Source organism: Vanacampus margaritifer, chromosome 11 (assembly GCF_051991255.1).
Source record: "Vanacampus margaritifer isolate UIUO_Vmar chromosome 11, RoL_Vmar_1.0, whole genome shotgun sequence".
Taxonomy (NCBI): domain Eukaryota; kingdom Metazoa; phylum Chordata; class Actinopteri; order Syngnathiformes; family Syngnathidae; genus Vanacampus; species Vanacampus margaritifer.
The window spans coordinates 14,922,451-14,948,234 of NC_135442.1; the positions used below are offsets into that span (position 1 = coordinate 14,922,451).

Genomic DNA, 25,784 nt, shown 5'->3' on the forward strand with positions numbered 1-25,784 from the left:
TTAGCATGGGTACCACCTACAGCAGAGGTGGGCATCGAGGGCCGGAGTCCTGCAGGTTTTGCATGTTGCCCTTCTCCAACACAGCTGATGTAGGATCAGCTCATCAGCAAGCTCTGCATAAGCCTGATCCTGTTGATTGGAATCAGCTTGTGAAACCTCCAAAACCTGCAGGACTTCCGGCCCTCGGGGATCGAGATTGCCCACCTCTGACCTCCAGTAACCTCATCTACCAACTCGTAACTAATGACAATGTGAAGGAGAAGCTAACCTAGAATTGAAACCATTTCTTGCAGGAATGCTAGCGACTTTAATGAGTGAATGCTAGTCACTTAAGGCCTGCTGTACACCGAGGAATGTGGCCAAACGTGACTGCAGCTTTCGCAGTGTGAGGGGTTCTGCGACTAGTTTTCATGGTTTCATAGTGGTCGACTATCAGCCATTCATTTCCATCCATTCTTTCCAGCAGGTCCTCCAACAATAACGACCGTATTGGTTGTTTTACCATGCACCAAAATACGACCAAATGTTAGATATTGTAGTTTAGCAACCTCTATCGGCCATGTTAAATAGCAAAAAAATACAAAAGTGAGACTCGAACCCGGTCTGTCTAGTTGGAAGACGAGTGTTTATCTGACTGAGCTATTTGTCCAGTAACTGTTTTAGTGTTGACTACGTGTTTTCTAATGGTCTACAACCTCACTGAAAGCCTCATCTTAACCCCTACCGGGTTCGAGTCTCACTTTTGTATTTTTGCGCTATTTAACATGGCCGATAGAGGTCGCTAAACTAAAATACGTAACACTTTCAAAATGACCGATGTGGTCGTATTTATTGGAGGACTGTTTCATTCTTTCTTTGTACCGCTTATCCTCATGAGAGGGGCCTTAAACCCAAAGGGGTCCTTAATCCTGAGCCTACCTTCTGGCACGACATGTCACAAGGTGAGAGGGTATGGTACCCTCAACCCAACCTTTAACCTGACTGTGGAATCATCAATGGTGAGCTTCGTTGACTCAGGTCCAGCTCGTGCGTGCAACCCTAAGGATCCAGGCTTGTTGGCGCCGTACCAACCGTAATGATAGCACGCTCATCTAAAGTGACAGCAGACACCCGTGACATATTAACACTGAGGGCTGGCATGTGTAAAAAAAAAAGTCAGTGCGAGGGAAACAGGGATGAGGTCCAACATGGCTGAGTGCGAAGACACCTTGCCAAGGGGTGAAGATGGTGCCAAACTTGAAAATGTTGGCAGAACCACATGAAGTGCTGCTTTGCCTTCGGTTAAAAAGAAAAAAAAATATTCCAGGACAATACCAATGTCTTATTTTTCTTGCAGCCTTGAACTTTTATGGCATTTTTGAGGATGGAGCCATTTGCGAAAACTCACAGTCACCGTCCGTAAACCTGAACAAAAAGGAATGACCCCGTTAAACAACACTTGGTCTTCACTAAGTCAGCATTTTACAACCCAAAATGGAGCCCTTTTTTAAAATGGCCTCCAGGGTTTATAAATTAAAAAAAATCCCGACCTTGTGTTTTTCTGCGGACTAGCAACAACAGCCTTGTTGACTGTGTGGCTACACTGTAGATGACTTGTTTGTGCAGACGCCGCTCACAAGCCATGACTGTAAATGTCACACTGCGTGACTATTCTTCCTGCCTGTGACGACAATTAATGAGCAAACGTGAGGAAAAAGAACAGGCTAAGTGTTTGGAGTGGCATTTTTTCTGTGGAAATAAGAAATGCCCTTTTACACGTGATTTGTCTCCTGAGTGCAGATACATGGAAGGAAAAATGTCTGTCTGTCTACAAATTTGGTTAGTTTTATATGGTTTCACTATATAGCGGATTTGTATTTATCGTGGGTGGGTCTGGAATGTATCAGCGATATGCGAAGGGTCACTAGTCAGGCTTCCATCCAATTTTTTCGAATTTTTTAAACAAGTTTACTGAAAATGCGCAAAACGGACATGCAATTTATGCTTGTTTCCATCTGTTCTTCTTTTGCGAATATTGAGATGAAACTCCGCCGCTGTAGGTGGTGGTATACACCATAGAGATGTGATCCACCCGTAATTTAAAAGAAGAAGAAGAAGACCAGGAAGCAACTGCGCCTTGTGATTATTTTCATCTAAATTAGCATTAATATTTACTTTTTTAATTAATTCCAAAAAGATTTCTGTTTCGTCGTCGCCCCAAACATTCAAAATCGTTCAAAATCCAACCCCTCTAAGCGTAAATTTTTTGGGGGGTGAATTTTGGGCCCGTTTTTGAATTTCTAGCATTTCCATTCAGTTTTATTTTCGCATTTCTTTAAAATTCGAATAAAAATGGGTAACCCAACTACTTGACATGGCCGACGTGCTAACTATTTACCCACCATGCTGCTTACGTCGTTTTTGTTAAATGAATGAATTTACGTGCATTTAAGAACGCAGCCCCCAAACTGATATACATCTGAACTATTGTCTTGAAAAGCACATTACACACTTTTCAGTCGCTTTTGCAGGTCTCAATGTTATCTATATGTGAACTTTACAAAAGTATAACCCTAAGATTCATATATGCTTATTTAAAGCAGGGTCCCCTGAATTAGCTAACAGCTAAAGTGATATCGCCAACTAGTGGCATGGCATGCACACTACAGTCTTTTTCGGCTCTTTAGCAGGTGAGGGAGGATTAATGCTGTCTGTCTGTGAAAACTCAGTTGGACATAACCACGTCGTTGCGTTTCATAGAAGTTGCACCATTGTGTGCACGATAACCACCCACCCCCTCCTCCCCCTTCTCCTCTCAAAGACCTTCCTCCTGTCCTCCCGCTATGCTCACATAAAAAGAAAAAAAAAACTCCCGACGGCAAAACAGTTTGCCCTCAGAGTTGAGCGTTGCTATTTTTTTTTCTCTTTCCCTTTTTTGTTCTCGCACACGTGAGAGCCGCGCTTACTGCCTGCCGCAACTCCTACTTTCAACAGCTGTGGTCGAAAAGCAGCCAGAGCCTCCGTTTGCCAAGTCTTCCTCTTTTCCGACTCCTACTCTGCTCCCGACTGCCTGTCTTTGTGACTGTCTTCCTGCTTGCCTGCCTGTCTGCTGCTCCACCAACACGCAGGCACATCATGCGCACACACCTCAGGCTTCAGCCTCCTCCTCCTCCTTCACTTGACATGGGAGCCTTAACAGATGTGCCCCAGCCTTGAGCGGACACCCCACCCTCCCCCTCACCCCCACTCAACACACACACATTTACACACACCTCACCCTTCCATCTCCGCTGCCTCATGCCTCACAGATCTGCCGACTTGGGGAAAAAGTGGCGCTTTATTTGGGTATGTGAAAATGTAAATTTACTAATAAAATGCACATTTTGCCATAAAATCAACACCTAGTGTACATAAACTAATGACAACGAACACAACAGATGTTAAATTTACCCATTTCGGTCCCTTGAACGTCAGTTTGGAAAACCACAATTCAGTTAAATGTTACCATTATGAACACAAAATTAGTGGCCACCACAGCCTTGCTCAAGGGCACTTTGGTTGGAATGCAATGCCGTTATTGTCATTGTTAACATCCAACAAAATGCTGTCCTTGTGGCGCAATAAAATAACCTCCGTAAGCATTAAATAACATGGGTACAGTTGCAAGTGTCAATGCCAGTTCATGTAATCAAACCCGTGGCCTTTTAGGTCATAGGCCATATTCTTAACCTCTATGCCACCATGGCCCCAATTAGTCTGATGAGCAACACAAACAAAAAAAAAGAGCCCACTTTTGTAATTTATACTCATGCTTCTATACACGTCAACCTTGAGTGCCTTCAATGCCAGTCAAGGGGAATCGAACCTGGGGTCTCTCATGTTTCAGGCAGCCCTAATTATGCCCTATTCAGCTGTGCAGTACCTACTTGGCTCACCGCAGCTCAATTCACGAATGACGTGTTAAAAGTTATTATTTCTTCCCCGATGTGCTCGAAAAAAACAGTTGAAGCAACGATCGTGAATGTTAAACCTGTTCAATATTTACGAGAGCAAATCCTTACATTGTGTGCTCAAAACTGACGTTGGCCGAGCTACGGACACCGTTATTGTGACGTGAAGCGGAACGATAGCCAATCAGAAAGCGACCTAAGACTTGCTCACATCGCTTCATGCTGCCTCTCTCAGGTCAGTCTCGGTACTACAACAGGTTTCTCATATTTTAAAAATCATTCATGTTAAAAATTGGTATGCATGTACCCGTCTTAAGAGCTAATCTATTGCTTTTTACAATGGCAAAATGAACCATGTATCATTATTTTTTGTCACAACCAGAATATAAAATGAGACACCCATTAGTGTGACCTCCCTTTGCACTTGAGCAATAGCAGGAAGCTGCCTCTTTTTCAAACCTAAATGAAACAAAACCCTTGCTAACGTCACACATCTGTATCTGTCTTACTTTAAAAAACTAAGAATAATCAAAGCACAGTACTATGGACACTATTTGGTTAGAATTCAGTTTGCATATTGCCAGTGTCGAGCCGAAACCACACAATTTGGTCAAATTCACATAAATAAATAAAAAACTATACTATTGGTCATTCCACAAGTGTTGGTGTTATTTATTTATTTTTACAAATTATTGACCAATCTAAAGTGTTGGGAAAAATGTCTTGCGCTTTTTGATCATGGGGGGTTGACAGATTTGCTTTTGTGGGCCGCATAAAATGATGTGGCGGGCCGGATCTGGCCCCCAGGCCTTAAGTTTGACAACAGCGTTTAATTTTTTTTTTTAAATCATAAGACATTGAGCAAGCTTACGTCCATTGTGGACAATCCACAGCATCCACTTTAGAACACCATCTCCAGGAAGACGAGCAGCTTCAGTGACAGGCTTCTGTCACTGCCCTGCTCCACTGACAGACTGGCAGAATCTTCCCTCCCCGAGGCTGTGCGGCTTTTTAATTCCACCCTGGGAGGGAAACGCTAATATCACATGACCTCAACATCCTGCATCCTAATTACCATGCCTTCAGACCACACTGACATTATGACTTAGATTTTATTTCTGTATTTAAAAAAAAAAGGCTTATATGGAGAGTAGGTTTTCAGATCCATTAGATCCTCCGAGGGCCACATACCGAAAAATCAAAGGATTTTGACTTCTTTTTTTTTTTAACTTTTATTTATCAAAAACACCAAAATCAGTCGATCAATTAATTGCCTATTGTTTATATATTATAGTGTTTGTTGAAAAACTGCTTCCTGAACTGCTTTCTATAAGGCACGTAGTTTTGGATTCTACAAGATTTGGGGGTGAAAATATAAGCCCCTGCACTGAACATCAGCCGAATCCCATCTGTTGTAGGATGACTATTTTTAAAACAGTTACTTGGGAATCACTCATGTGATATTTTCACAATTTGGACCTTGAGGTAGAGCAGAAACTGGAGGAACCCATTTATTGCTTATAAAAAATAATTTTCATTTTTCGCAACAGTGTTATTAAGAAAACATTATTTGCTTAATTATAAATAGTTATTTGCATATTTAGAAAAGCTCTACAGTATATAAAACAAATGTATTAGTGGCAAATGTCTTTTTTTTAGTGTATGTTGTGGACCGCCTAAATATAGATGGCGGGCCACAAATGGCCCCCGGGCCATTGTTTGGACACACCTGCCTTAGATACTGTTTAATATTTTAATATTATTGGTAATTCAGCATACCTGTTTTGTATGTGTTGTTTTCAATATGGAGACTACTTGAACAGTGAATTTCCCCTCCGTAGTTAACATAACTATCACATTTTCTTTTCATCCTCTTAGTTTTATTTTCCCTCATTGCATTCCCTGAGCGTTAAGTCTGCTTCTTTTTTTTTTTTGTCTGTGTGTTTGACAAGCCTGTTAGAAGGGGGCCCCAAGGTAGACTCGCGAATCCTGACGTGTCGTTGCAGTGTTTAGGGGGGGTTTTGGTTGTGTCGGACGACTCGGACCTTTACCAGCCACCAGCCAGCAACAGCTAGTAAAAAGTGGGGGATTTCCGACACCCTGTCATTGCAGCAGTGCCAGTGTTTTGTCATTGCTATGGGCCAATGTCGGCCATCTCTCAAGGGGGGCCTAGGAAAGTGTTGATGTGTCTCTGTAAAGGAAGGCACTCACGTAAACTAGCCACACTATCTGGCCTAACCTGAGCATTTTCCCTCCCCTGCGAGTAAATAAGTGACTGTCGGATAAGTCTAAAAGATTATCCTGAGTGATTATCCTGTGGTGTGGTGTGTGTGAATCCGCAAAATTTTAAACCTGTTTAATAGTGGTACAGTACCTTGATTTACGTGCCTCGTAACTCAAATGACTCATGTTTCAAATCAATATCTCCATTGAAATGAACTGAAATGCCATTAATCCGTTCAAGCCACTGTAAACCACAATTTGTTAAATAGTTTGTAATAGTCGTTTTTAAATATGTATTGTATAAAAAATGAGGGGGGAATGGTTTTATAAAGTTGAACTATAAAACCAGTGGGGTTGAACGGAGTCTCAACAACAGTCGTGTTGTAAGTGTGCCATCCTGCGACTTTTCCATTAGATTCTATTTGTCTTCTCGCCGTAATGACACCAACTTTCATGTTGCGCTGCTAAATGCCTCGCCTATTGCTGTTTTCCAGTTTCCGCGGAGCTCGCGTGTGTGCGACTGTTTATGTGTGTCAGTGTGTGTGCGTCAGCGTCTCTCTGATGTGTGTGCGCAAGTGTGTGTGTGCGCGCGCGCTTGGAGGCTTATGCTAATTGCGGTCTCCCGACTGGCCTTCTGGGTAGAGTCTGCGTGAGTGGGAGTGGAGCGAGTCGCTCGGTCTCGACAGCATTCACCCACCACTCCGCGCGGCACTCCCCGTACGTACGTACGGCTCCGTCCGAACGGGCTGCTCGTGTTTCACTCCACCAACGCTTCTTTTTCCCTCTTCGCCGTCTTTTGTCGGCTGAGTCTCCTTCTTCGGTGGCGTGTTGAAGAGGGGAACCGCGCGAGGCGGAACTACCTCCGGACCTGAGCCACCCCTTCCCCCGGCTAGCTTCAGCCCAGCCGGCCCATTAGGCGGACGACACGACGGAGGGACGAACGGACGGGCTCCGCGCGGCCGCCCGCCCGCCATGGAGTGACGGAGACGAGAGCCGAGTCGGACGGCGTGCTCCGCTCAAAGCTAACATGGCGCTGCTGCCGCTGCCGCCGCCGCCGCGAGTTTCGACCGAGCTGAGGTAATTTCTCCTCGGACGTCGCCACCTGTATCTTGTCGGTGGACCGACCGGTGCTTTCGCGGACACTTCAAGCAAGCTCGACGGGATTTTAAACTGAACAAAATCGCTTCTGAGAGCGAACTAGAAACTACTTTTCTCAAAGGATGACTTTCCTTTAGTTTTCTTTCATTTCAAACGGATAACCGGATCGACACTTTTTTTTTTTTACTTGGCAAAAAGAGGACAAAACGGCACAAGTTGGCTGGAAGTGACGCCAAATTACCCAGGTGAGGCGAACGCCATATCTCTACTTTTATATGTTTTGGAATAAAAAGAGAGAGACGGAGAGGAAAAAGTCCCTCTAAAGGGGGGACCTCGTGATGGCTCCGAAAAACACAAGAAGTCTGCCATGGTGATGGTGGTGGTTGCTTGGTGGTGTGCGCACACAGAGAGCGGAACGGGCCACTTCTAAGAATAGCGCATAGGGTGGTCTTTGTGTGTTTTCGGCGAGGCAATGGCATGTGCTTGATAAATAACACACACCCAAGCGAGTTGCTTGGGTCCGGCCGTGAGCTTGGCCTCCTTCCCCCCCTCTCCACCCCGCGGCTGTCCTGTCAAGCGGACCCCGGGCGCGAGTGCCAGGCGGTCGTCCGCGGTGAATAAATTCAGCGTTTTCACACTCTGTGTCGTGTGACCGAGTGTCTTGAATGCGTGGGTGGCGGTGAAGATGGGAGGGGGAAGGGGGGGGGGGGGGGTGGGGGCGTGTACGTGCGCGCACACGGAACCCGTGCCTAAAAAACAAGGTTACGGAAGGCAGCCTCGCCCTGCCAAAAAGGTTCAGTTGGAGGGCATCCCCGCAGTGTGTGTGTGCGCGCGCGTGCGTGAGTGTGGCTGCGTCACTAGAGCGCGCGCGTGTCTGTTTTGTTTGGACAGAGTGGACGTTGATCGGCGGCTTTCGTCAGCCTCGAAGCTGTTAGGGAAATGTGCGCGTGCGTGTGCGTGTGGCATTGTGTACACAACACACACACAGACACTCATGCATGCATGGATCAAGGTCTAGCAGGTGTGTTCTTTGTGACTTTGAGCCCCCCATTCTCGTGCCCCATCCTAAAGAACCCCCCCTGCAGATTTTAATAAAAAAAAAAAATAATAAAATAAATAAATAAATAAACACCTCACCTCTATTTTTGTCACTTAATCTCCGCCTGAGCTCTCAGCCACTTTCATCCCCTTCCATTGTTGTATTATTAATCGCAGGTTTTATTTTGGCTTTGCACTTGAAGCAGGCGCCAACGATCGCCGCCGCGATCAGGACGGACTAGTTCGTCTTCCGAGTTGAACTCCAATCAACACAAGCTCGCGTCCCCCCCACCCCCACGATATGTCGTGGTCCCGCGCCGCTCCGCGCCTTCTGTCCTGGAGCCACCCGGGCACTAATTAGGGGGACGCTCTCTTAGGACGATCGATGCGCCTCGTATTGGCTGGCTCCAGCTCATTAACGAGCTTAGTGAGGGAGGCGGCCGTAAGAGCTCAAGCTTCAGCAAGCCCCCCCCCCACCCTCACGTAAGCAGCCAATCCACGTCGGACTGGCGAGGGCTGTAAATGCACGCGTCTGCTGCAGCAGGGCAGGTTTGGGAGCGCCAGGGGCCTCGTGTTGGGACCTCTGCTTTTTATGAGGGGGAGGATTAAGTGATAGAGGCACGGAGGGGGTAGGAGGTGGAGGAGGCGTCAGGGGGCTTTGACACATGAATAAAAGGTTAAATGTGCTTAAAGCAAACCTTGACATCGGGGGGAAGATCGTAAAGAGCGAGGCGAGTCTACTTTTCAACGCAAAAATCCAACAAAGGTTTGGTAACTGGAAAGAAAGCTGTCACAATTTATTAGAAAAGTGCTTCTGAGCAGGTAAACGAAACATGCAACATGGTAGGTAGGCACTCTTGGGATGAAATGGTACATGGTTTATCAGAATACCAAAGACATAATATTGCAGAGAAATCGTCAGTCGCGAGTGTTATGGTACCATTTGTTGTACAACTAAACATGGTGCAGGACAAAGTGACTGTGACCACCGAACCGACCAAACCATTTGAGACAAACTATTTCACAAGTCCAGCTGAGAAACAGATGATATCAACCGTTTGGAAACGGATACTTTTGGATTTTCTAATTGTCGCAACAGGATAATTAGATCGATGACACGGTAGATAGATGTGCACTTTAAGTAAACAAACGAAAGGATCATTTGACATGTGGCCAAGTGGTGCTTCATTGCACTGCAACAAATAAGTTAAAAGATTTGTAAACATGTATCAAGTATTTCTTGAACGGAATAGTTACACTTTATATCAAGACTTGTGATTTGGGTTGTTTTCACTTCAGTCTTTTTTTCCCCCCATCGCTAATCCACACAGGAAACTAATGATGGAAACTGGCATCAGAAATGGAGACTTTCGTAATTTGTTACAAAAGCACTTGGCTTATCGTCATGACTGGACAATCAGATAAAAATTGAAGGACCTCCTCTGAGCTTTTTGACGCTGGCTTGATGTAGTCATCATCATGCCAATCAAAATCTCACACGCTATGGCCAAATTTGATGTAGCTTGAACTATACCATAACCCCAGATGAGAACCTTCATCCCTGTGGTTAATGTGGGTTAGCCTCATATATTTCCTTCAGCATAAACTCTGCTAGACCAGAATTTACCCTGTATTATTTTTCTTTGGTCAGGCAAACCTTTGTCTAAATGAGGCAGTCAGGGAAAATGCTAAAGTTAACAAGAATGTTTCCACCCTCCAATAAAGGGTTAACCGCGCTTTAACCGTGGGTGTAGTTTGGCAAGGTTAACGTGGGCTGCTACCCCGGTGAATTCTGGTGGCGGTAAATCGATATTGTGAAATAGCATCCGCGCTAATCTCTTAAGGGTTGGGGAGAAGCACGGCATTGTTTAAGATCGCAGTCACTTCTCGCTTCGGACACAAATAAACTGCGCACGTAGCGCAAAGAGAGATTACACACCTGTCTGCCCTAGAATCCAGCCGCTTGGCCAGATTCGACGTGTTTATTTACGTGTGTGGCGGCGTGATCCCTCAAACTTTTGGTACCAGTTGGCGTGTCGCTGCTGATGACTCAAATGCAGGCTGCCATCTTGCTCAGCGTTCTTGGTTAGGCCTCGCCGTGCTGCTAGCCAAAATACATACAAGTATAGGTCATCTGCAGCTACCAAAATAATCTGCTGTCAAATGTCATCCCGTCTATTCCCTCCAATAACCCGACAAACTCTCAAGCCGAGCCTGCTTGGCCGGGAATGTTTTTTCGGTCGTTGGACCGAGTGCAGACGCGCAAACCCAAATACTTGGCATTTTGCGCGCTGCTTATTTATAGTGCGACTGTCATTTTCCACTGCGCGGCCAGCGCGGGGGCTGATGTGTTTTCCAGGTGTTGGAACAAGGGGGTCTGAGGCGCAGTGTTTTTGGTGGTGGTGGTGGTGGAGGGGGTCGTTGACTTGCCGTCGTGTCACGTGACCTCACATTTCCTCAGAAACATTGCGTCACGATGTATTTGTCAAAGAAAGTGTGCACTTTCCAGGTGATTCACGACCCCCCACCCCCCCTCGCGCTAAAGTAGCTTCATTATGCACTAATTCAATTAGCACAACTGACTTCTATTAATTATAAAAATGCAATCACGCGTCTGAGCCTTATCTTTCCACATTAATTCAAATGAGCATATTTTCACTCTGCTGAGGGGGCCACACACTGGGAATGTTTTTATTTTTATGTAAATCAGACAATAGTTTGTGTTTTTCCAAAAGAAAGAGGCGTCAAGTGAATGCGCGAAATCGCCGCGCCGCCGTTTAGCGACAACCGTGCTCACCCCCCATTTTAAAGCAATTAACCTTCTGTTTGTCCGCTTTTCTAATCTGGAATCAATAAGGACCACGCACGGAATAGCTCCCCCTGATTGAGCACATCAATAAAAGCACGCGGGCGCTTTGGCAGCGCTCCGCAAGTAAGGCGAGGCGGGGGGGAGAGGGGGCAAAATTAATAAAATCCGAAAAGGACGGTGTTGTGTTTCATGTCTCTAGTCAGAGACGCAGGCTCTTTTTTTTCGCTGTCACGCCTGGATGGAAGACAACAGGCTCGCCGCTGCCGAGGCGGCCTGCGTGTGAACAAAAGCCGAGGAGAGATCGGTTTTCCAGGCGCCGCTGCGCAGCTCCCGGAGGAGACGTCACGGTTTGATTGAAGCTATGCTCCGTGCCGGCCTCCCGGGACCTCGCCATGAAACGGGAGAGCGGACGCCCTCCCCCTCCTCCTCCCCCTCCTCCTCCCACTCCCTCCCGCCCTCCCTCCCTCCCTCCCTCCCGCGCCCGCTCTTTTCTCGCCTCGCTCCACAAAGCTTTTTGTTTCGACGCGGTCTGGAGCGCTCGGAGCGCTTCCCCGCAGAGATGTGACAGCCGCCGCTCCTCCCCCTCCTCCGGGGGGCCGAGCGAGACCAGTGCGGCCCCCCGAGATCCAGACGGGCCTCTCACGTGATGGCACGTGTTCCTGTGGTGTTGGCTTGCACGCGATTCGCTCTGAGACGTTTTCTCTCGGGCACATGGATGGCTTTACGAGATCACATAGCGTAATTACGCACTCTGGTCTTAAGTGTCCTCGCGCCGGATGATCGGACCATTGATTGGACGTGCCGCCAAGCTCCTCGGTCCCTCTGCAGGCTCGTCTTGGTTGGGCCTAGTTTTAATTTTAGCAGCAGGAGCCTCGGGCATCCATATTCCTGACGTAATCCTGCCTGTGCACAACGGAGCGTTGGCCACTAGCCCGCCGTCTGCGCGCAGCAGGAATGTGTATCGCCTCGTTGAATATTTCCACCTGACTTGGCCGGCGTGCAAAGCTCCCACCAACTTAACAGTATGAGCCTTCTTTGCACCACGCAGTATGGTTCGGTTCAGTTCTGCACTTTCTTTTGTTTTCAAAATACTCAAACAACTTTGATCTGTGCTGTTCAAAGTCCAACTCTCCACCACATGAGAGTATCGCTGCAATTAGAAAGAAAACAATTTCCTGTTGCGTTCCTAGCCATGTTTTACGTACATTAAACATTTACAATGTAGCTAAGCAAAAATGGGATTGTCGCTTGCCACCGTGGGGACCTCAGTTCAAGATCATCCACCCCCCAACACCCCCCACTGCTCAGGTGTCCTTGAGCAAGACAGTGAACTGCTGATACCCGGGGCGCTTAACACCCAATGACTTGTTTTGCTAAGCATTTAAAATGCCTAACCCCATTGACAAGACACACTAGGATTGAACATTTCAGATCGAAATCATGATCTCTGAAGCAGAATGCTACATGTGGAGAGGTCATGATATGAACTGGTTAAAAAATGTTGCCAACCTCCATAGGTCTGCGTTCGCGAACGCTACGTACTAAGCTAACTTGCGCTGCGCAGTGCGGTTCCTCTCCTCTCAGGAACTAAGCCTCGCCTCCGTGGCAACAAGTAGCTAAGCATGCAAAACACCAAGCAAGAAGAACGAACATGAGAAGATGGAGTAGCTAATGCTAATTGCTAAACTAATGTGAAATACAAAGTCTCCAAAGACCAATGTAAGTGCTTTTGTGTATACACACGTCTGGCTGGAACAAGCAATGAACAGCAAATTAGTATTACAATTAATAAGCATCTAGAGATAAAATAAGAGCTGCACACGCTTGAAAACCGGAAATGAGTCTGTTGCGTGCTGTGAGAGATCATCGTGGGTGCCATGGGAAATGATCCAATTTCAGTTAATTTTGCCTGAAAATTCTGTATTAATTACAAATATATATTTTCTCATTTATCTATGTCAGTGATGTACAGGGATTGACAGCACAATGAAATGTTTGTGGTTAAGATTGTCACCCCACGGTGGGAACCTGCGTTCAAGACATTCTCCGGAGACACAGCTGCAGTGTCCTTGAGCAAGGCACCGATACCCTGAACTCCTCTCTGGGTGCTTAAACAGCCCCCTGCTTCAGTGGGTGCCACACAATAGGTGTTTGCTGCGACTGGTCAAATGCAATTTAGTGTATATGACCAAAAAAAGATAATTCTTCTTTTTAAATGTACAATAATCCCATGTATCCACTAGTTACTATTTATACATTTACATAAGTCATGGCTACCTGAGAGCATTAGCTTTGTGTTTAATTAAACAGGCCCAGATTTCACACTGGTTGGTCAACACTACTCTTACGCCACATGTAAAATGTAGATGCTACCAAGCAATGCGTTATCTTTCTGAAACCTGCTTCAAATGTCACTCTGAGCACATGCCAGTCCAACCCTTCACCTCCTTAGGCGGGGTGACGTCATAGGTGTGAATGCTTCACTGACATTCATAGAGCCCAATTTACCTTTTATAGGCTACCAATAATTAAGGCTCCTATTTAAACAAAACCATTCATCTAAAGGGGGCGGAGTGATCTCTGGAAGGGGGGGGGGGGGGGCTGATCCTTTTAGCACTGCGCGCTTTAATTAAGACCATCCAGCATGAAAGCAGCGGCAGCGTATTCAAAGCAAAGTCAAGAAAGCTCCGGTAAAATGCTGCCCGACTCTTGCCTAGCGCATCCCCATTACAATCGGGCCCTTTGGTGACATAAAGAGCCATTTAGTTCCCATTTGGCCCGCGATGAATAGAGCCAGTTCAGTGGCCGCCGCCCAGGCCCCAGTGTCAGCATGGGAGGGAAGGGGAGCGGAGGGAGGGGGCGGCAGAATCACAATGTCGCCGTTGTTGACGGCAGAGAAGAGGCGAGGGAGGGGGGCGGCGGTGCTGAACCGTCCAGCGACTTGAATGCGTCTGTGCAGCGGGCCTGGAGGACGCGGGGGCCCCTTGTTTACAGCGTGCTCGCTAATAATGTGACAGCTGAGGAGGCGCCGCCGGCACCCTTTCGGCTCTGCGTGGATCTGTCTCGCTTCCAGCCCCGTGTCCCCCCATCATTGTACAGCGGAAGCTCCAAAGTCAAGCGGCCCCAAAGTGGGACAAATTTTGAAAAAAACATATTCCTCAAAACTCAAACAAAACGTGCAGTTTAGACTAGCCTCACACCAGAAAATATTGTGACCTTCAACGCGGTAAGCATGTAAAACGGGGCTTAGGGTTTGGCTTTCCTTTGGCTTTTATTTTTCTAACTTTATGCCACCACAGAATCGTGTCAGTGATGTCAAAGTGATGATGATTATTAGGGATCTTCAATACCACTGTTTTCCAGACCGATTCCAGTACGAGTACTCACCAACCATACAAAGGCCTATATTCAGTATATATCCTAATATAGCATTTTTCTTTCAAATTGATTGAAATTAATGGCAATTTTCTATTCTTATAAATAGTTCTACTTCCTGATCGTAAAAAGGCCACCAGAGGTATCGCCGCTATTGCAAGTACTGATACCTTGAAATAAGGCCGGGCATAAAAAAAAAAAAGATCACTTCGAAATCTGCGCAATAGCGTGAATGATGAACCAACGACATAGCGGAGGAACTCAATATAAATATCAAGGTGGATGTGCACCTTTTTTCCGCTGCCCTTGCAGCAGGATAGACATGTGGGAGGAGGGGGAGTTGGAGGGGGAGGGGGTGATCAATCGGACCATTTGGCACACGTCAGCCTGATGATCAATAACAATTAAAGGCGGCCACGCGTCCTTTTATGGCGCCAAGGTGTTAATGTTGTCGACAGGAGCGTGCACGTTAAGTGTGCCTTTCTCCTCCGTGCGCTCATTTGAGCGTTTTAGTGTAATGTGTGTGTCCGTAGGTGTGTGCGTGCAGAAAATCCTGTCACACGCACATGGCGGCGGCGAGACGAAGCCTCTGATTTGTGTGTGTGCGTGCACACCGTTTAATCCCTGTTTATCCCCCCCCCCGCACCCCCACCCCTCCTCGCCTCCCACCCCCGTCGCTGTGGAGATTATCCTGCGTCACACTGCGCGCCCCCCTTCATCCCCCAGAGCTGATCGCGGCTCTGCGCTCCAGCGCGCTTGGCAGGGCTCCAGGGACACACACAAAAAAGGGAAAAAAGCGGGAGGGCGCCGTCATCATCTCGGCACACCAGACCGACATTTCCCCTTCCACACACCTGCAGACTAGCAGATACATCAAATCTGTCGTTGACTTTTTGTGCATAATTTCCCCCGAGTGACCATAAAAAGCACTCTGGCCAAGTTGTTTGTGCGCCACACGCACCACGGCTGCTGCCCCCTCCCCCCTGTGCCCCCGCGACCACAACGCGGGGAATTAGGAGGCCTCCGCCCAGGAGGAAATGATGAGCGGCGCCGTTGTTTGTTCCGGTGATGGAGGTCACAGCGAGTTCAAGTCGCTGCTGTCACAGGCAGGAAATCAGCGGGATGAGGCAGGCGCAAACGTCCGTCCGCTCTGCTCCTCTTACCCCCCCCCACCCCTTTTTTTTTTTTAAATATATAACCTGTTCTTTTCAAAAAAGCGGTCAATACTGAACTCCAGAGCGACTCGGCTAAAAAACACCCGGTGGTTTTTCTGTTTAATGGCGCGCGTCGGGGCTCCGCTGCTGCGGTCTGCTTTATAAACGCAGCACGACCGCTGCAGCCACCCCCCCAACCCCCACCTCCCCCCACTGCCTCCCCGCACCCCTCCTCTTCCAGCCTGCCTGCCTGCCTGCCTGTCTGCCTGCCTGCTGCCGGCCGGCCTGCGTGATGGATTGGACGGCCGTCGGGAGTTGTTTGTTGCCAGGGACGTGCGTCGACACACTGCTATAGCCATCCCCCCCACCCCCCTTAGCCGCAAACCACCCCCTCATCCAGAATCATTCCACGTGCGCATGTCAACATAGCGTTGGAGAAAAACAAATGATTGGTTTAGTCCAGCTGAAGTCAGATTTTGAAAACGGTGTAATGTGCATGCCAGGTCACTAGTTGGCGATGTCACAACATGGCATCATTCGTATGCAAGTGCTTGTTTTCCCCAAATGAGTGTGTCTTTTAAGTAGCCTTTCTCGATTTTACATTTTAACGGCAATTTTGGTTAATTTCAGTTTACGCAATTCTGACATTTGTGGTTTTATGCGTAGTTCACCAGCGTAAATAAATTCACATAGTCATGTGGCACGCTCAGTTACTGCTGTGCTTTCTGTTTTTATTAAGTTGTTTTGTAATTCTGTTGTGAAATGTCATTATGAATATTTACTGTAATTATGACATATGTGTAGGTTTGTAATGGATAATGTAGCGTTTCGACTTTTTCATTTAAGTTCACAATTAAAAAAATCAATGAACTAAAAAATAATTTTTTTTGCCATGTGCGAGTGGAACGCCGATGTTTATATAAAGCAATAATGCTGTAATTTTCAAATATGTACATTTTATGATTTGTATTCAAATATTCATTTTCAGACTCAGGCAATTTGTAATAAAATTAAAACATAGATTTAAAGGGCTGCAACCAACTTAACCACTGCTAGTTGTGGTAAAAGTTTAATACAGCTAAAATATATTTTTGTAGTAGTTTTGATGCTAACAATACAAATAAATGAAAGAATGTGTGCATACAACAACAAATAGTATATAACTCTTAAACGTATTTAAGACCAGATTTATCTTCAAAGTATCGAAGCGTCAAGCGGTGCGAGTGTTAGACGGACATTTAGCGTTGTATAAATGCCGACTAATTATTCTAATGTTAGCAAAGTATGATGCGCCCATTTTCCTGAGCTGTCGGCTCAGCCCATAATGACGACGGATAATGGAGCGGCGCTTCATCCCACTGTGCGCAATTTGTGCACGCAATGAGGCTGCAATGAGGGATTGGCGGAAATGCGTCGGCCACGAGCACGTATGTGTGTGCGTGTGTGCAAGATAATTGGGGGTGTAGTCTCAGACTGTAGCAAATGATTGTTGTTAATGACTTTTTTTTAACAAAGTCAGTACTCGCCACCTGTGAACCTTTCAATGTAAACGCCAGACAATGCGCAAGAGAACGCTCTTGTCTGATCCAGGCAGTCTTTTTTCGAGTCAAAGTCAACACACCTACATTTGCCAGCCAATTAATAAAGATGCACTGCCGGCTCGCTCCTCGTTAGACACAATGTGTCATGGCATTAGACATGTTGTTGTGTATGTGGCTACTTACTCAATCAGGAGAGACACAGGCAGCGGGGGAGAGACGGTACAGCGGAACCTTTAAGCTGAGATGTCGAAACCGTTTTTCCTATAGGAAACAAAGGAAGAAGCAAACATTTTGATCAATGGTCAAAACTTGATTCACTGTAAATCAGCAACGTTGTAACAGTAACAATCTCCGCTACCATAGATAAGATATATGAATAAAATGTGCACATCAGCAAATTAATTGTTGTACAGGTGATCGTTTTTGACAGAGTTTGTACTGAGCACCCATTATGGAGATGTTATAGCAAACGTCTGACCATGTGGCTAAATTGCCCAAGAGATCCAAAGAAAGGTGCAGGTTCCTGATTATATGTTGACCTATTGTCAATTTGGCTATATCATACAGTTGGCAGCTGTTGTGCGAACATGTTAAACTTTTGCTGTGATGAGTTCAATTTCTGATTATATGGTTATCATCAATGGCGATCAAAAGAAAGAAAACAATTAGGGAGTTTGTTGTTTGGAAGCTCCCTTAGCTTTCGTCTTGCGACACTTGTGGCCATCTTGCGTGACGGCATGGCCCCTGAGGCATATTTTTCCCCAAAATGGTGATCATTTTCTATATTGTACAATCTTCCGGGAGAATTTGTGCTTTTCCGTCTTTGTTTCTTACTCACATTTTTGTTGTTACTTTTATTTCTAGTTGAGTGGATGCGTGTATCTGCACAATAGCCAAAACCTGTTCATGCCCCCACCCCCACATTTCACCACGCTGTCGTCTTAAGTTGCGCATTTGTCTGTCAAGGCAGCATGCCGTCAAATGTCTACATTCCTATAAGAGGCTTATTTTTTGTTATCTTGTTCAGTCTCATTGAGCGCAGATTGCTTTTTCAATGCCAGATGAGCTGCTGTGGCGGTGTTGTGTGTGTGCGTGAGTGAGACAGGAAGCGGGAGTGACGCACTTACACGTGCATGCGCTCGCTGCGCCTCTGCACGCACGCCCTTTCAGTTCTGTCATATGCGGATGTTGTCTAGGCAGGCCTGCTTGCCTTGGTCGGGAGGTGATGTGTGTGAGTGTGTGTGGGTTTATGTGTGTGAGAAGGGGGAGGGGGTGGGCACACTGGGACAGGGAGGAACCGTGATGAGGGGCCCGCAGCAGCCTGATTAATGGGCCTCGGGTCACGGCAATAAAAGTGGCGTGCCAGCGAGGCTCGGCGTCGTTCCTCTGGGATGATAGAGGAGAGCGCTTTCTCTGCTGCTCTCAGCACTGCTGAGCACGGCAAGGCTTCGCTCTTTACTATTTAAAGGCTCTTTCCTCCCCCCACGCCTCGGCCTCCCACACCTCCTTTCTGCGCCGGCTCCCCTTATTAGGGCCGCCTCACAAAAAAATGTCCTCATAAGGAGACATCGCATACGTAAATGCGGACAAGCACCTAGCCTAGTGATTGTAAGTTGCCATTTTCTCATTTTGTCGTCTTGAATTAATGCGGCCTTATTATGTTGTATCAATTTTAGCATTCCAGCCCCCACAAAAAAACTTTTGTGTTAGGAAATTACGGCCCAAATCAACAAAAGGTGTAATTTTCCATAATACAGTATCGCAAGGTAGAACAAAATTGGGAGTAATTTTGCGACCATTCCAAATGAAATTCAACTTGCTTGTTTTCTTTTAAAAGCATGCATCATTTGAAGCTATTGCTGTTCATATTTGCCAAGGTGTCACAAACAAACAGGATCTTGCATTAGAGCTTTGTTTTGCTAAAAATCCATTTTATAAGCAACAGGCAAGCTAGCATTCCTGGTTACATCAAAAGTGGGTCATAGTGTACTGAGTAGCATCGGCGCAGACCCACATACCACGTTCGTTGCAGTCAACCACAGAACCAGAAATTGAATTATCAGTGAATTTGTCACCACAAAAAGTGCCAAAGAAAAACTATTATCCATTGATGACATGGCTAGCAAACAAAATAAAATTGTTGAAATTTGTCTTGCTTAAAATGTTTTTGTCCAAACGATTGTCATAACCCACCGGATTTAATGTCAAAAGCCAATCATAATTTCCTTGACCATTCAAATGAATAATTGCGATTTATCAATTTAACATACCAATTAATAATGGATTAAAAGGTAATTTCACACATAATCAAATTCCCTTTTTTTCGTTCGTGCTCGACCTTAAACAATCTGTTTTGACCATCGCTATTCAGTTTTCTTCCTGTCTGTCTTCACAACAAATGTATTTCGTTTGCTGTAGCTTGAGCACAGAGTTCTGTTTTCATGCTCTGCTTTTACACGTGCGCGTTGGCCGATCTGTGTTACAGTGTCGACGGGCGGTAAATGGTCCCCCGCCGAAGTGGTCTCTGATGTATAATCTGGCCTCGCTTGGCGGGCTGAGGGAACCCAGAGCGTGGGTCAGAGGGGCCAGCAAAAACCAGTGTGAGGGGAATGTGACTGAATGCCGGCAGCTCCGCAGTGTGCGTCAAGCCTACAGGGGTGGTCAGGATGGGGGTCAGTAGGAGGGGGTTGCAGGGTGGATGTGTTTGTATGGTGCTGAGTGTTTGTGACGGATGGAAGAGGAGCTTAACTCATGGCTCTCAAATGTGCTGAGCTTAGTTTCAAAAGAGAAAGGTTTTGATGATTTCTACTGCCATTGCGACAAGCAAGAACCAAAGGATAAATGCCCAAATGTGTGTGACTTCTAAGACATATGATCATTGTTTGGCTCTCATGCCCCAGTGATTAAAGAATAATGGCGCTTTGACGTTGGGAATTCTATAAGCGGATATATTTCGAGAACATGTACAATTGGAGTACAACGGGGTTTTTGTGGCAGAGCCAAGACACTTAGTGCTAAATACTTGCTCGTCTTCACAGGGTTACTTCTGTTCGTGATGTCGATGCTGAGACACAAACCAATCTGGAACTAAGACAAGGGAACCACATCACACAAAACATGGTAAGTCTTTGAGTTTATCCTTTCCACTCATTTTCACAACTTGGGGAAAAAAACAGAGACATTTTTGTCATTTTACAAAAGATCTTATTTCCTGTTCACCATTTTTATTGCAGGTGGATGCAAGGTTGACACCCCTGGCGGCGATGGGGCTGGACCGAGGCACCCTCATCCACGATGGTCTTCGCCTGCACGGTGGCGTTGTATATCCAGGGATCAGAACACTGCAGACAGAGAAGACTAGAGAGGCGGCCATTCTCCCATTGGGTTACAACCGGGATGGTCTACCTGAGCTTATCTACAAGCCGGATGGCCCCCTGGACAGTCGTAAACCCACTAATGGATACCTGGGCCTCTATAAGGGCATCCCTCCTAATCTTCACAAACCAGTGCTGATTCCTGGAGCGGAAGGTTTAAGCTTGGATCGACGACTGGCACCTGGGGAAAAAGCACCTGAAATGAGCTTAGGGAGCGCTGGCAGTAGCTACCTCCGTCTGCCGTGGCTCAACCCTTACCCAGAAGCGAGCATGTATCCCTTCATGGACTCATCAAAGTATGCCGCTCTGAACATGTATAAAGCTTCGTTGCTCAGCCAACCCAACCCCTACCTTCCCCAGCATCTGGCTTACCCTTCTCTTTGTGCACCCCAAGGTGGAAATGTCAATCCTGTAGCAGTCACCTCTGCTGCAGAAAGGCTCTACTATATGCCTACTTATCCACCTCCTAGTATGTCCTCTCCTCTGGTGGCTCCTCAAATGAGGATTCCTCCTGTCTCAGTGGCCCCCACATCACTTGTCCACTGCCAGGACAAGGGCCTTGGTGTCGCTTCGCCATTTGTACAGCAGCTTCACCAACCGTCCTCTCATCCTCAACATCATCCATCCACTATTGACAGGGAGCGATCACCCAACAGGAGCAGTCGACCAAGTAGACCTCCCTCTAGGACTGGCAGCAGTGTCAGCAATAACACCAGTAGTACAAGTACGACTGTTGCCAGTTGTGGAAATAATAGCCTGCCTACTGACTCCTCACCCCATGCACCCTCTCGCCTCTCCCAAACTCTCATTGACAATTCACTGGATTTACAAAGGCCAGTCGCAAGGATGGGACAGCCACCCGTCTCTTCGGCTTCAATATCGTCATCGTCTGCCACGCAGCCTATTTCTCATCTGTTGTCTGTCGGCAGCATGGCGTCAGAGCAGGCATCCCCTGCCAGGCCACGGCCAAGGGACGGAGCGCCAGGTGCTGAAAGGAGACCCAGTAGGTCACCCTCAAAGTCCAATTTTGACAGGACCGCTCACCAACCCCATGCAACCAAAGAATTGGCAGAGAAGCCGTTGGATTTGTCTGGAAGAATACTGGAGTTTGGACTTCCTAATGGTTTCCCAATTAAGATGGACACTATTGCTCCAGGTTCACGTTATGGACTTCCCCCTAGTGGAGAACTAATAAAAGAGAACCTATCCCTCTCCCCCTCCTCCCACCCTCACTCTGTGGTAAACAGCACTTCTGCAAAGGTCTCAGAAAGACCAGAGATGATCAGCACTTTACACTCCTCCTGGGTAGTACCCAGCCGGTCTCCCTCTCAAACACAGCACGCCTCAGGCTTATCCCCATCTCCCAGACCTAATGCAGATCTGGGAGCTTCTCAAGCCAAAGGCTCCTCCCCCTCTGTCATCAAACACAAGAATCTAGAAAGAGTGCTCCCTCAGCCACGTAGCTCGTCCTGTCCGAGGATAAATGAGCCCAACTCTGTTTCGTCGGATTCCACTCTCATCACATCCAGGGGTCTTTCTCCCAAATCAAATGGCGATTGGGCCAAACACAGCCCTCTTCAATCAGATCATGTACCAGTCATGGGCCACCACAGAGAGGGAGTGGAGAAGTCCTCCGGGAATGCTAAGAGAGCAGAAACGATTCCAGAGGCGTCATCGTACAAAAGGCCCATGTTGGAGAACGGCCACCCAGCTGGCCCCCTTTACCTTCCTCAAAGTGACGCTTACCTAACCCACAGTTTGGCCTATGCCAATAGATATCTGCACTACACCATCCCTGACAGCATGGCACTTCACTCCCTGCCAATTGCAGGGAAAGGTCCAGTCTACCCTCACCCGGTGTTGCTGGGCAGCAATAGCCTTTACCCATCCCACTTGGCAGCAAAGCCCCCTTTACCCTACCACAACCTACCGCCTGCTTCAGGAGGTGGGGAATACCTTGCTTATAACTCACAGGAGATGTCCCACCCACTAATGCAGCCTCATTCTGATAACAAACCGTCAGAAAGAGGGGATGGCAGCCTGAAACCGCGGGGTCATGAGAAATCCAGGGGTCCTTTTGAAGAAAGAGAGAAGAACATGAGCAAGGAGATGAGAGAAGGGAGCCAACCAAAGTCAGATAAAGAAGCGATAGCACAAGGACAAAGTGGCAGTCAAACTAAAACATCATCACCGTCTGTAGCGTACCGAGAAAAGATTGAATGCATTGACCTTGTCTACTCGGACACTGATGCAGAGTTGACTCCAACAGTCCAGAAACAACCCTCTGGAGAATCCTCAGCTTTTGACCAAAATGAGCGTTACCATAGCAACCAAAACACAGCAAAGGTGGACTACGAGCCAAAATTTCACCTTTCCCATCCTTATCCTATCCTCTCTGGACACAGCCCAACACAAAAGCCCAATTCCACAGACAGACAGCAGGAAACTACCTATGGAAAGCCAAAGGTTGTTCAGGACACGGGCTGTCCTGGAGTGACATCTAGCACATCCCCAAATAATCCTGGGAAGCTCTGCCGAGAAGAAGAGGAAGAGTCCTCAGAGGAACAGTGCGCTAGCCCGGAGCCTGCTGACGACGACCAGAGTACCTTGCGTTGCGCCCGTACGTCTGGTGAGCGTAGCTCTGGTAAGGACAAAGGGACACGAGACAACAGAGCTCCTCACGTCACTCCAAATTGCACGCTTATGGGCAAAGAGGAGAACCAGGATGCGTTGGCATGTAGAGACACTGAAAATGAAGACAGTGTTGTGGACCTTGGGGAGTCTCAAGGAGAGGGTGATGACGAGGACGACGAAGATTGCCAAAACTCCAAAGCCGCCCGCCGTTCCAGTCTGGCCAAGAGAATTGCCAACTCGTCGGGCTATGTCGGCGACCGCTTTAAATGCGTCACCACGGAGCTGTATGCTGACTCCAGCAAGCTGAGCCGCGAGCAGAGAGCTCTGCAGGTAAGGCCAATCAGCATTTGTGTGTGTGCTTGTGTATGTACAGTGCAGCATATGTTGAGCAAATCAATATGTGCACCACAAACATTTCCATCATACAGTGGAACCCCTGAGTTTGAACGCACCGCTCGGTTTTGAAACTGGTTTCCTCTTACAAAGTAATGGAATTAATCTGTTTCAGGGTCAAACTGTCCACATAATAAAAATATATACGTTTTAACCACTTTCAATATTAAAATATAAAATCACTTTTAATGATGTTGTAATGCAAAGCTGATTGGTAAAATAGATGTGGGCAATATGTGACATGCATGTGTGGAAGCTGTGGATTGTTACTGCTTTAAAGTCCACTTACTTGACGTAACCTCCCCAATGGATATTCTTGTTCTATTCTCACGTCCTTTTCCAAGTTTTTGTGCAACTTTAGCTGCGCATTTATCCCCAATTGTGCGATGGACTTAAGAGGTTCTGCTGTACTTGAAAACACCGGAATAAGCCCGGCAAGCTCTTTATTCCCATGCCAAAATTCCCAGAACACCCTCTGGAAGAACATATCTTGCATGTGACTGGCACACTGCTTTTCCAGCACAGCACAGCACAAGACTAATCCCCTTGCTGTCATGCTTCTGTCCTGGCAACAGGCTTGACCCTCCCCCCTCCTTTTTAGTTTATCACCATCTTAGTCAGCGCGTGCAAGGCCAGTCGACGCCCTCTATCAGGGATGGCGGTTCAAAGGTTAACCAGGCCTGCCATGTCTGTATGTTGATTAGTGAGCAGGCGTTTGCTAAAGGTTATTCTCCGCGCGTCCGTACGCGCTTGTCCTTGTGCGAGTGCCCCAGGGCGAGAACGCGTGTTTGGCTCCGCGTCGTTTTTTCCCGAGCATGACTGCGGCAGGGCCTCACAGCGCATAACTGCCGCCGGCTATGCTTAACCCCAAGGTGAGGGGCAGCGGAGGGCTTGTCGTGCGTGCTTAAGAACGAGCAGCTGCCCTTGCCAGGCAGGCTTTCCTGTTTGGCTGTACCCTCCCCCTCCCCACCTACCGGTAGTTGCTACCCGCTGTGCTCGCCTGCTTGCCTGCTTGCTGTCCAAGGTCATAATTCTCCTGTGCCCCTTTTGGCTAGAAAGACCCTACACCCACCCACCCACTCACTCAACCCTTCTTTCTCTCACTCGGCACACATCAAATTAGGTTCACATAAATTACACCAAGGGTGAGAACCTTTTTCCCTATCATGTTGGAGCGGCATTTTTTTACCATTCTGATGGGCACAAAAACTCACCCAATTGTTTTTATCCTAATGAAAATGTGTGGTTGGTAAGCATTTTTATCATCAGAACCACAAAAACATCCATGCCCGACAATATACTGGAAACCATTTTGGTTTAAATGGCCATTTTAGAGTAGTTTGGCCATATCCAAGGGTCCTTCAAAAATGAACCAGTCCAAGAGATTTTTCGCACTCATACCAAACGGATGGGCAAAGTTAAATTCAAAAAGATTTAGAGTTTGAGCTGCGCATGTGAGTTTCTCGCCATAAAACACACTGCTCTAAGTCAGCTGCACAAGGTCCGAGAACGACCAGATGTGTCATGTTAGTGTGTGATAAAAATTCCACCCTGGAGAGATTAATTGGTGCCCTACTGGCCAAAATGTGTAATAGCAATCACGGCGCTCCTGAAAAAATAAATAAATAAAAATTTCCTCTGACTGGTGCTCACAAATTGTATGCGCTTCATGTGCATGTGGTTTGAAGCACCCGATCATCTCTGCTCGTGGCTCTAATTTGTTTTTAGAATTGTATGACAGGCCGGATCAAATGCTCTCGCGGACCCACAACCCATAGGCTCCACACCCCGATTAGTACACTTGACATTTGTCGCTCACATACACACATTTGAGCTACTGTTTTGTGTTTTTTTTCCCTTCTTCACTTGTCATGCGGTTCGCATCTATGTGCCAACATTCCGCATAATAAAAAGCCAACAAACCCTATGCTTTGTTATCCACTGGCGCAGAGGCAGATTTGTTAATGTGTCCCAAATGTCTGTCTGTGTTGTTGAAGGCATCCTCGTGAACTGTGGTTTTGTCTGTGTCATGCTTGTCAATGCGCAGCTGCGGCACAAAGCTATCAAACGCTCCATTTCTGGATGTGTGTTAATTGAATTTGTTTAGCGGAATACAAAAGGCTAATGCCGAGTTACTATCAATTTTTCCATTACGCCTATGAACTAACATCTTGTTCAGAAATTATTTGATAGTTTTGTGTTGACCTGTTGAGTCT

The 25,784-nt window shown here is 46.9% G+C and overlaps 1 protein-coding gene across 4 annotated transcripts in view; it reads left to right on the top strand.

Moving 5' to 3' along the window:
* The first annotated feature begins 6,763 nt into the window (after positions 1-6,763).
* Positions 6,764-25,784, top strand: part of bcor (BCL6 corepressor) — a 40,051-nt gene continuing 21,030 nt past the window's right edge. Inside the window, exons 1-3 of one of the 4 annotated variants that reach the window (XM_077579254.1) lie at positions 6,764-7,229; positions 20,206-20,287; positions 20,401-23,505. In XM_077579254.1, coding sequence (XP_077435380.1) covers positions 7,180-7,229; positions 20,206-20,287; positions 20,401-23,505 — 3,237 coding nt within the window. In that variant the 5' untranslated portion in view covers positions 6,764-7,179. Of the gene's footprint in view, positions 7,496-20,205; positions 20,288-20,400; positions 23,506-25,784 lie in introns of all 4 variants that reach the window. The other 3 variants (XM_077579252.1, XM_077579253.1, XM_077579251.1) reach the window with 3 other exon arrangements.